Source organism: Gymnogyps californianus, chromosome 1 (genome assembly GCF_018139145.2).
Source record: "Gymnogyps californianus isolate 813 chromosome 1, ASM1813914v2, whole genome shotgun sequence".
NCBI lineage: Eukaryota > Metazoa > Chordata > Aves > Accipitriformes > Cathartidae > Gymnogyps > Gymnogyps californianus.
Window position 1 is genome coordinate 59,443,705 of NC_059471.1, and position 11,817 is coordinate 59,455,521.

An 11,817-nucleotide genomic window follows, 5' to 3' on the forward strand; every position below is an offset into this window, starting at 1 on the left:
GTCCCCTGGGAACGCCTGGCGCTCCCGCGCTCCTTGGAAAGTGCAGGCAGGCTGCTTGCCCGTCCCTGCCTGCGGGGCAGCGAGGGACGCTCCTCCGCCACGCCAGGAGAGGAAACGGGGCGGGGGGTGCCAGCGGACCCCCACACACACACACACCTCCCGGCCCTCCCCGGCCACCTCATCCCCTGGACCAAACTACATCTGCGCCTCCCCGCCGCTGCCCTTTGCCGAGCCCCGTTCAAAGGAAGCCCCGTGCTGGTCCGGCATTTCCTAGGCCGGGCTCCAGCCCTCCCCTTCTCCCTCCCGCCGCTACTCACGTGGGGAAAATTCGCAGGATTTGGCCCACGGCTGCCAAAAGGGGGGGGGCAGGGGCTGTAGCGCAGGAGCTGGCCCCGCGGGGAGCCCCGGCTTCCTCCCTCCCGCTAAAGGGGCAGCGAGACCCGCCGGTGCACACACCCCCCCCCCCCCCCGGAGCCGAACAGATGCTCCCGGCTCGCCTGGCCGTGGTGGGGGTTTCAGTGATGCTGCAAGGCAAGAAAGGAGAATAAATAATCCCCGGGTTTCAAAAGGGGCTGCTCGATGGTTTTATTGCACGGTAAAAACTTCTCCTCGCAAACTAGCCGTCCGTCCATACACGTATTTATATATACGTGTATTTTCTATACGTGCATCCAAAAAGTGCCCTCCTCCCTCCCCAGATTCTGGGCACGTTGCTGGACCGAGCTCCCGAGATGTAATGGTTTGATGGGAGATGCTGCGGAGGTGCGGAGCAGTATCGCGGCTCGGCGGTACCTTGCGCACGCCTGCTCGTCCCGCTCTTGTTAAACGCAGCGTGATATGTATCTGTCATCGATTTAATATGTCTTAATTCAAATATATCCCCCCGATCAATTTCTTTTTATGAGGGGCTATAAAACAAAGAAAATATTTTATAGCTGGGTAATAGGCAGCTGACCTGCGACTGTGGGGAGGGAGGGGTTGGCCGAGACTCACGTGGAAATTCGCCCATTTTTAGGACTCGCTGCAAACGCCGGGAAGCGAAGGCGGCTGCCCGGGCCGGGACAATTTTGGCCAGTGCCAGCTCCAAAAGGGCCGCGAAGAATTTAAAGCCCATTAACTCACCGACCCCAGCTCAGGCCCAGGCTGCCGCAGCGCTGGGGGGGGGGGCTGCATTGGAGGGAGGCGGGCGGTGCCTTCCCCCTCCCCCCAAACCCCCGGCAGCGCCCGTCGGGGGTCGGCCCCGCGCCCCGCTCCCGCGGCGGAGCCGGCTGCAGAGCCCTCCCGCGGTGTCCCGCTCGCCGGCAAACCCGCCAGGGGACACCGGGGGAGGCTGCAGAGGCGGGGGGGGAAAGCCTGGAAGCCCTCGAACATGTTTTCGTAAAGCTTCCTCTGTAAACCGAGCTCGGGCTATCGGCTTTAGGAGGTGTTTAGCTGTAAAACGTTGTGCTGTAAGCGGCATTATGTAAATGTATGCTAATGATCATGAACACCATTTACAAACAATCGTCTTTAATGCACGTCTTATTGATAGTTAGGGAGCGGGGAGCAATATTTTATAACGTGTAAAACATTCTTCTGGGGAACCATTAGAAAGTGAGCGCGATTGCCGCTTTCCTCGGCAAGACCTCCAAAGCTCCCCAAATCCGCTAAAATAGCTTACCGCCCGCCCGACCCGTCGCGGGTGGCTTTTTTCGCTCGTGGGGCTGCCTTGCGGCGTGTGGGAGCCTGTGGCGCGGTTCCCTCCGCGAACACGCGTGACCGGCGATGGATTCCGCCAGTAGCAGGCGAGAGCGCCCCGAGTCACAGCCCCGCGGGGGCCGACACGGCCGAGGAGTAACCCCGGTACCCCCCCTCACCGTCCCGTCGGGGGGGTAGCACGGAGGCGCCGGGACCCTGGGCAGCAGGAGGGATCGTGGCTGCCCACGGGCACGAAAGGGAGAGAGACGGGCGATTTGGCGGCGAGGCTCCCCGCCCCTCCTTTCTGGAGGGGACCAGGGGATGGGTATTTTATACTCTTAAAGATAAACTTCTCCTGCGCCCAACAAACGCCCGGTTCTCGTCGCCCCGTGCACCCAAGCGGGAGCCCGAGGGCTGGGACACGGCCCCGAGAGGGTGCCGGCACCGTGCCCGCCGTCGGGGCTGCCGCGGCCGTCGGGGCTGCCGGGGCCAGGACCCGCCGCACATTTGGGACGGGCACTTGCGGGCAAAAGTTTCGGAGCTGCCGTTCTCAGTGCGCGCCTCGCCAGGGAAAGAGGGGTCCATCCCCGCACGTCTCCTTCGGGGATTTGCTCAAACAGGGACAAAATAAGGACAAAAAATATATATATATCCATCCTTCAATCCCTGTATATATATATATATTTATGCGTACAGAGAGAGGAAGAGATGAAGAGAGAGGCGGCCTCAGGAAACGCAGGCCAAATTTTGCTCTGCGCTCTCTCTCCCCCCTTCCCCTCTCCCCGTAGCTGAACGTCACCGTTGGAAGAAGCTGTTGAGATAAATCAAATAGTGACACTTTGACGGCTTTACTTGTATAAGCAATATGGTTACCATATGGCATTGTTATTTATGAATGACAGCATAAATTGTATTACAAAGTCCATGGCGCTTTATTGGGACGCTTCTCCCCTGCCTCTAACGTTTATATGGGCATCTCCAGACAGAAAAAGGTGCACCTCATAAAACTCGGCGGTGCTGCGGCAGACCCCATTTGGGGGGCGTTGCGCCGGGTCTGCGCCCGCTGCGGAGCGAGGCGCGCAGCGGGGCAGGGCGCGGGGCACGCAAAATACGCGGCGTTGCGCGTCCCTCAGCCGCAGCTGGGCAGGGCAGCGGCACCGGCACCGGCTGCCGCTCGGCCGAGGTTCCCGTCCGGGAAACCACCGCTGCGCTGCTCCTCGCCCCCTCCGCCTCACGGCATCACCGCCGAGAGCGGGGTTTTACACGGCAACTTCTTTTTATATATATGTACACACATATGTAAGTGCAACTGAGAGAACAATAAATATTAATGGCACGAAAGCGAGGTGCTCCTTCCTGCTGCCCCCGCCCTGCCTACCGTTTTTTTTTGCTGGGGTTTTTTTTGGTTTGGGTTTGTGTTTTTTTTTTTAAAGGCATTTAAAAGTTACAGCTTTGGCTGAGATTTTCATTATTTCCCCTTTTTCTTTTACATTACGCTGCCGGTAGAGCCTGACAAAGAACTTTTGTCCCGAAGTGTGTTTTACAGAGGGAGGCTGCAGCACAACACATGTGGTCTTCACGGGTCATAGGTCGAACGGCCTAGAAGTGGCTCGGATCGGCACCATCAAAGGTAACCTGCAACTTAATATCCTGTTGATGAGCTTGTTGAATTTATGAGTGTCTGTGATACAGACAACGGTGCAAGTGATTCCGCTCAATTGGCCTCTTCTTCCCAGGCTGCGGGCCGGCCGCACGCCCCCTCCCCGCTCCGCACCTCGTCCCGTTACTCCGGGGAGAAGCAAAGGCTCATTTTGGGGGGAAAGAGCCTCTTTTCCCCCCCCGGTCGGCCCTCCCGCCTCTCTTTCCCCGGCGAGGCTGCCGCCAGCCGCATCCTCCCGCGGACAGAGCCCCCGGCCCCGCCGCAGCCTGCGCCCCCGCCGCGGCACCCTCGGCTGCCCGGGGAGAGGGAGGGAGCGGGGGGCACGGAGCGGCCTCCCCATCACCCCCGGCCCGGGGGCGGTGACACCTCCCGGGGAAAGGGGCTAGAAGGCGAGGGCGGTATATGCAGCCCAGGGGAAGCAAGACATTGCTCTCGCTCGTCCCTACCCGCCCCCCCCCCCCCCCGCCAGCTCCCTCCGCATCAGCAGCCGGCAAGAATAAGAGCAGAGCAGTTTTAAAGAAAATTTCGGAAAACTTACAAGGAGGGGAATGCTTTCCCGGGAAGGCTGACGTTTGCTCTGCAGATCTGGCACCTCCAGAAACCTGTTGAAAAACTTCTTTCAATAAACCAGTTCAGCACCGACTTTGGGTGACCGCTTGCTTTCCTCCCTCGAAAGCTGCCGTGAGCCGAAGGCTGTGTTTCTGGCGGTGGCCCGGCGAGCGAGTGCGGGGCTGGCTGCCGGTGCCTCTGCCCCCCCCCCCCTTCCTCCCTCGCTCCCTTCCCTTGTTACCCTGTGACATGGGGGAAAGGGGTTTTGCGGTTCGGAGGGAAATAAAGCACTTCTTAGGAGGGACGGCGACGTGACTTTGAACTTGGATCAGCTCCTCTGTTTCCTGCAGAGAGAGTAGGGCTGGAGCCCTGAAAGAATAGCAGAGCGCGGCCAGCCCGCGGGGGCTCCGGCTGGAATTCACCGCGTCCCCCCCAAAGCGCCCCGGTGCCGGCGCCGCTGAGCGCGGGGCGAGGGGAGGGGAAGGGAGGCAGGCAAGGCAAGGCAAGGCAAGGCAAGGCAAGGAAAGGAAAAAAGAAAGAAAGGAATAAAGAAAGAGAAGAAAGGAATAAGAGAAAGGGAAGGAGGGAAGGAGGGAAGGAGGGAAAGGAGGGAGGAAGGAAGGGAGGGAAGGAGGGAGGAAGGGAGGAAGGGAGGAGGGAGGAAGGGAGGAAGGGAGGAAGGGAGGAAGGGAGAAAAGATAAAAGAGATGAAAAGGGAAAGAAGGGGAAGAGAGAAAGGGGGGAGAGAGAGAAGGAGAGAAAGAAAGAGAGGAGAGAAAGAAAGAGAGAAAGAGAGAAAGTGAGAGAAAGAGAGAAAGAGAGAAAGAGAGAGAGAGAAAGAGAGAAAGAAAGAAAGAAAGAAAGAAAGAAAGAAAGAAAGAAAGAAAGAAAGAAAGAAAGAAGAATGAGGGGGGGAAATCCAGAAGGTAGGTATCTGTATGAACATTCACCTTTTTTAATTCTTTTTTTTTTCTTTCCCAAAACTATATTTATAACTGGGAATTTTCCTGGACTTTTTGGTTCTTTTTTAATCTCAGATGTAGTAACTTCTTTTAAATAAATCTTTTTTAAAAGTGTATTCAAGGGTCTAGTTGTCTGTATGATTTTTTCACTAATCTGGACGCAGACGATGCAGGAGACCAAGCTTTCCTCTCCAACTTGGCCCCTCGAAATCCCCAGCAGCGGTGGAGGACACTTCTCAGACCTCCACCTCGGAAACCTTTCAGAGAAGGAAAATAGAATTTGTTCGCGGTCTGTCCCTGGGAGCCTGGGGGGTCAGGACAAGGACAGCATATGCTCCCAAGCTGCAGCCTGGGAAGGCAATATCTGGGGAGCAGACACTCCTGCCTGCAAAGACAGGACCGACTGACGGCGTGGTGAAGAGGAGAGGGCTGTTGGCATCATAAGTGTAGCTCTGCATTAATATTCAGTTTATCTTCTAATGCCCATTTCGGATTAGAAGGAATCCCACTTCTGCCCAAATTAAATCCTCGCCTTGTTCAAAGCGTAATGTCCGGTACTGGCACATTTCAGCCACTTTCGGACAGGCTTGGAAATATTTTAACTATTTAGTGACAGTGATGGGGAAAACCTTATTTAAACAACCCTAGCTGGTGGGCAGTGTTACCTTTTCCTTCCTTCCTTCCTTCCTTCCTTCCCTCCTTCCTTCCTTCCTTCCCTCCTTCCTTCCTTCCTTCCTTCCTTCCTTCCTTCCTTCCTTCCTTCCTTCCTTCCTTCCTTCCTTCCTTCCTTCCTTCCTTCCTTCCTTCCTTCCTTCCTTCCTTCCTTCTTTCCGTCCGTCCGTCTGTTCGTCCGTCTCTCTGTCTCTTTCTCGCTGTAAAAACCCTGCTCGGATGCTGGGTCCAGGTTTGAGTGTGCCTGTGCCTGATGCGGGATTTAATGCCGTGAGGAGTCACAGGAGGAAGGGAGAATTTCAAAAAGCCCCACCAAACCACTGCATTTTGGGTTGCTTCTCCGCCAAGCACAGAGCCGATGACGGATCGAGACGCAAGGTTAAGTGCAGGACGGTTGAGACGACAAATGTTACGTCGGGTTTTAATTTTTAGAAAGCCTTATTTATTGGTGAGCTGCTGGCCCCGAGATGATTATTTTTCAGCCACTACAAAACAAACCGAAGCAGGGGCCAGACATGTATTTACTGGAGGGGGAGGGGAAGCGGACTTGTTCGCTCTGTGTGTGTGTGCGGGTGCGTGTGTGTGTGCCGGCTGTATGCTTTTTTATTCCTGCCATGTAAGAATTCGGTTTCCAAATAACAATGGCAGGGTGGGTATTGGGGTTGGGTTTTTTGTTTTTCTTTTTTTTTTTTTTTCCCCGGTTTTGTTTTTGTTTCTTTTTCAAGAAAGGGAAGAGACAAGGAAAACTCCTAAAGCATCTGCTCTCGGATGCACATTCACAACACATGCGGATCGACTCCTCTGCTCCCGCACAAGTGGTTTAAAAGCCCAAACAACCAGGGCGACCGTTCCCTCTTCTATTTTCATTCCCCCCCCCCGCCCCCCCCAGCCGCGGTCGCCCCGCCAACGTGACTTTTATTTGATCCCCCCCCCCGCACCCTTTATCCATCATGGGCTTCATTTGCTTTAGCCGAGAAGGGGGAAGGGGCTGCAGGATGGGCGAGTTCCTCCCTCCCTCCGCCACCACCTAAAAAAAAAAAAAAAAAAAGGCGGCAGCCCCCCCCCCCAACCCCCTGTTTATGTTTTAAGCCCCTCGCTTTGTTTGTTTGCCTCCCGAGGCAGGATCGCACGGCCAAGCGCACATCGATATTTTCCGTGCGTGTGGCTCGCCGCGCCTCTCCCCCCGCCACGCCACCCCTTCCCCTCGCCGCGGGGGGGACGGGGGGGGCGGCGGGGGGGAGGGACCCCCCCCCAAAAAAAGAAGCCGCCGGCGGTGCCGGGCTGAAGGCGGCCACGGGCGCCGAGCGGGGCCGGGGCCGAGGCCCTGCCGTGCCGTGCCGTGCCGTGCCGGGGCCGGGCGGTCGCGGGGCGAGCGGCGGCGGCGGCGCGGCGGGGCGCGGGGCGGGCGGCGGGGCGGGCAGGGCGCGGGGCGGCCGCGCCGCCATTAGCCGGTGGCCGGGGACGCCCGGATGGACGGGGCGGCTCGGGCCAATGAGCGGGCGCCGGGAGAGCGGCCGGGCGGCGGGTGAAGGCGGCGTTGGGAGAGGGGCCGCCAGTGCGGGCGGGGAGAGGGAGAGAGGCCGGGGGGGGGGGGGGAGGGAGGGAAGAAAAAGAGGGGAGTGAGGGAGGGGACGGGGAGAAAAATAAAAAGCCGCCGCCTCGGCAGCGCCCACCGAAATAAACAGAGGAGCGAGAGGGAGCGAGGGCGCGGGCGGAGCGGGGCTGCAACTCCGCCGCCCCGGCCGCGCCGCTCCGGCCCCGGCGCTCCGCGGCCCCTTCCCGCCCCCCGCCTCCCCTCCCCACCCCCACCGCCGCCCTTATTGTTTTTAATCCGCCTCCGGCACCCCCTTCTCCCCCCTCCTCCCCTCCCCACGCCCCTCCGCGCCGGCGGGCGGGGGCGGCGCGGGTCCGTCCCCCCCCCCCCGGGTCCCTTCGCTCCGTGGGAACCCGCGGCTGCAAGTTTTTCTCCGTGAGAGACACCGCTAATGCCCGGCGGAGGATAAAACGAGAGCAGGGGCCCGGGGGCGGCGGGGGCCCGAGGCGGCGGGGAGGGCCGCGGCCCACGCGGGGAGCGGCGCGGGGCCGGGCGGGCGGGGGTCGGTGGCGCTGACATCCCGGTGGCGGCGGAGGCGGGGGGGGCGGCGGCGTGTGTGCGAGTGTGTGTGTGTGAGTGTGTGTGTGCGTGTGCGTGCGTGTGTGCCGCAGGGAACGGCGAGGCGAGCCTTGCCCCCCCCCCCCCCGTCCCCTTCCCCAGCCCCGTCCCTCCCCTGCTCCCCCTCCCCTCCCCTGCCCGCCCCCGCCTCAGCTCCTTTAATACACTTTGGTTCTCCGCTCGCCTTTGGACTCTGCTCTGCCTGGCTCCGGATACGGCGGCGGCAGCGGCGGCAGCGGGCCGGTGCGGGCGCGGGCGGCGGCGGCGGCGGCGGAGGCGGGGGAACGCGGCGGCTGCCGGGGGGAAGCGGCGCGGAGCGGCGGCGGCGGCGGCGGCCCCGCGCCGGGCCGGGCGGGCGGCGGCAGCCCGGCGGCAGCGGCAGCGGCGGCGGCAGCGGCGGCGGCGTCCCCGGAGCGGCGCGGACCATGCTGCTGGACGCCGGCCCGCAGTTCCCGGCCCTCGGCGTGGGCACCTTCGCCCGGCACCACCACTCGGCCGCGGCGGAGATGCAGGACCGGGAGCTGAGCCTGGCGGCGCAGAACAGCTTCGTGGACTCGGCGGCGGCGGCGGCGCACATGGGCGCCTTCAAGCTCAACGCCGGCGCCCACGACCTCTCCCCCGGGCAGAGCTCGGCGTTCACCTCGCAGGCGCCCGGCTACCCCGCCGCCGCCCTGGGGCCCCACGCCGCGCACGTCGGCTCCTACTCCGGGGCGCCCTTCAACTCCACCCGGGACTTCTTGTTTCGCAGCCGCGGCTTCGGGGACTCGTCGCCGGCCGGCGGGCAGCACGGCATCTTCGGCCCTGCGGCCGGCAGCCTGCACCACCCGCACACGGACGCTCAGAGCCACCTCCTCTTCCCGGGCATCCACGACCAGCACGGCCCCCACGCCTCCCAAAACGTCCTCAACGGGCAGATGCGCCTGGGCTTGCCGGGGGAGGTGTTCGCCCGGTCGGATCAGTACCGCCAGGTCTCCAGCCCCAGGACTGACCCGTACTCGGCGGCTCAGCTGCACAACCAGTACGGCCCCATGAATATGAATATGGGCATGAACATGGCAGCCCACCACCACCACCACCCAGGTGCCTTTTTCCGCTACATGCGGCAGCAGTGCATCAAGCAAGAGCTCATCTGCAAGTGGATCGACCCCGAGCAGCTGAACAACCCCAAAAAAAGTTGCAATAAAACTTTCAGCACCATGCACGAGTTGGTCACCCACGTCTCGGTGGAGCACGTTGGGGGACCCGAGCAGAGCAACCATGTCTGCTACTGGGAGGAGTGTCCCCGGGAAGGCAAGCCCTTCAAAGCGAAATACAAACTGGTCAATCATATCCGAGTGCACACGGGAGAGAAACCCTTCCCCTGCCCCTTCCCCGGCTGCGGAAAAGTTTTCGCCAGATCAGAAAACCTCAAAATTCACAAAAGGACGCACACAGGTAACTCCGGTTTCTTTCGGCAGATTTTCCCCCTCTGCCCGTGCATATATATATATATATTTATACACATATATATAAAAACAGATAAGAGACTCAGACAGAGAGATGTAAAATGATGAGAGTGATAAAATAAGGATCCCGTTTAATTTTTTCCCCCCCGCTCCATCACGCGGCTGCGTTTGTTTTGGTTTCTTCCCCACCAGCATTCCCACCCCCCCCTTCCCAGATTTCGAAAGGATATTTTACTCGTTTCTTTTAATTTGCGGGGTGAGCGATGTAGATCCGTGCCGAGGCTCGGCGGGGTCTTTCCGCAGAAACGCAAAATACAGCGCGAACTAAATTCTGCCGTCCTGCTAAAAGACGGGAAGACGTCTATACATATAAATGTATATACATGAAACACCTTATACATTTGCAATGCGCAACGTATTTGCATATATCTTCAGCACTTGTGAGCATGGCTTTCATGTATGGATACTGAGAGAGAGAAACTGTATAAATACGTGCAAAATCCGTCATTAGTCCAAAATCCCGTTGGAAGTGGCAAAACGTCCCTTTCTGGGAATGCTTTCCATTAAATTTAAATGGTGTGAGCAAGGCAATAAAATTTTCTCATTTAAAAAAAAAAAGTGTTTTTAAAGTCTCACTAGAGGTGATTTAGGGTGCTTTTGCAACAGTTTATTAAATTATGTAATAGGGAACAGAGGATTTGAGGCTCGGAAACTTCCACCCAAATCAGGTGGAAGAGGGGCGAAGCAGCCCAGGCTTTCCCGATGGAAAATCGCCTGAGCCGAAGGGGAACAAAAATAAACGCATCCTCCCGCCTCATCTATTATTCATTTACTACTCCTGCCGGCTCGAGCCGTGCCAGATTATTTCATAAAAGACGGCCAAATATTTTAGCGACTTCCACTCTAAATATTTACCCGGAGAAAGGCTAAAAATCTCGAGGCCTATTGTTTTCTCAAGTGCTAAGCCCGATGCGAGGTGCGAGACGAGCTTTAACAAGGTTTAAAATTTGAGAAATGTATTTGCATGAGATGCCCGCACTGAAGTCATTGTGTCTGAGCGGATGTCTTTAAGAAACAATTTAGGTGCTAATGGAATTTAATGTTAAATGCTTCCCCCTCCAAAGGCGGGGGGATGTGGAGTTCTCACCTCCAAATTACTCCCCGGCATTTGGAGTCCTGGCAGCCGGGCGAGAGGAATCCCTATGAAAATTAAATGAAGGATTTTACAGACGTTTAGTTTTCCCAGCGGATGTGCGTTTATCTCGAATATCCATACACGAAACAATCTGCCCGGCCTTAAATCTGTCGGTAATGGTTTCCAGTTTAACAGGATAGCGGATTTGGTACCGAGGCGAAACGGCTCGATGTTTTTTGGTTTTGGTTTTGTTTTGTGGGTTTTTTTTTTTAATCGCCTTTCTTCTTCAATCTCTTTCGGGGCCGGCTGTGTGTCGGCACCGGTCGAAATAAAACCAGGCAAGATGCCGGGCCGGGGGTGCCCGGGGGGGTGTGTGGGGGGTGTGGGTTGGTACGAAAACCAGGCGGGGGACGGGCACTGCCTTGCTGCAGGGCAACGCGGGAGCGGCGCGGCCCTTCAGCGTCGCGGGGGCCGGGGCAAACCCGGCCTCTTGCTTTGGGAAGCTGCTGGGCGAAGTGGCTGGGAGCGGGGGGCCGAGAGAGGAGCGGGGGAAGAGGGGAAAGCCCGAGGGAGCCGGGCGCGGGGCTGCGCGGGGGCTGCGCGGGCTTTGCGCGGGGGCGGCCGCGCTCACCCCCGCCGCTCCGCCCGCTCTCTTGCAGGGGAGAAGCCCTTCCAGTGCGAGTTTGAAGGCTGCGACCGGCGCTTCGCCAACAGCAGCGACCGCAAGAAGCACATGCACGTCCACACCTCGGACAAGCCCTACCTGTGCAAGATGTGCGACAAGTCCTACACCCACCCCAGCTCCCTGCGGAAGCACATGAAGGTACCCGGCCCCGCAGCCGGCGGCGGGAGGCGGGAGGGCGGCCGCCCCGCACCGGGCGCCCCGTCGGGGCGGCGGGCGGCGGGCGCGGGGCCCGGGGGCGGCGGCGGCGGCGGGCCGGGCCGGCGGCGGGGGGCGCGCCCGGGGGGCGGCGGCGGCCTCCCCGTCCCCCCTCCACCCGGCCGTGTTGCCTTTGCCCCCCAGGTGCACGAGTCGTCCCCGCAAGGCTCCGAGTCCTCCCCGGCCGCCAGCTCCGGCTACGAGTCCTCCACCCCCCCGGGGCTGGTGTCCCCCAGCGCCGAGTCGCAGAGCACCAGCAACCTCTCCCCGGCGGCGGCGGCGGCGGCGGCGGCGGCGGCAGCGGCGGCGGCCGTGTCCGCCGTGCACCGGGGTGGCGGCGGCGGCGGCGGCGGCGGCAGCGGCGGTGGCGGCGGCGGCGGCGGCCACAGCGGCCTCTCCTCCAACTTCAACGAGTGGTACGTGTAGGGCCCCGCCGGACTGCTCTGCACGGCCCCGCCGCGCCCTCCCCTCCCCGCCCCGGCGGCGGCGGCGGCGGCGGCGGGCAGGAGGGAGCGAGCCCGCCGGAGACGCGCCGGGAGATGCCGCCGCACCCGCTGGCAGCGAAATGACGGCCGAGCAGGATGGGGACGGGGGACCTTTATCTCCCCACACCCCTCCCGCCTTCGGGTCTTTTTTTGTTGGATTTTTTTCCTATTTTTTTTTTTTCCTTTTTGAGAACATTTTG

General features: G+C 60.0%; 1 protein-coding gene across 4 annotated transcripts; it reads left to right on the top strand.

The window, feature by feature from the left end:
- The first annotated feature begins 8,097 nt into the window (after positions 1-8,097).
- ZIC2 (Zic family member 2) lies at positions 8,098-11,558 on the top strand. 4 transcript variants are annotated; one of them, XM_050908952.1, is made up of 4 exons: positions 8,098-9,106; positions 10,912-11,075; positions 11,277-11,446; positions 11,522-11,558. In XM_050908952.1, exons 1-4 carry the CDS (start codon positions 8,098-8,100, stop codon positions 11,556-11,558), a joined length of 1,380 nt encoding a protein of 459 aa, XP_050764909.1. The 4 variants fall into 4 exon arrangements, with proteins under 4 accessions (XP_050764909.1, XP_050764917.1, XP_050764926.1 ...); XM_050908960.1 differs by having other exon boundaries at positions 11,277-11,431; positions 11,516-11,558; XM_050908969.1 differs by having other exon boundaries at positions 11,277-11,428; positions 11,513-11,558.
- Positions 11,559-11,817: the final 259 nt, after the last annotated feature.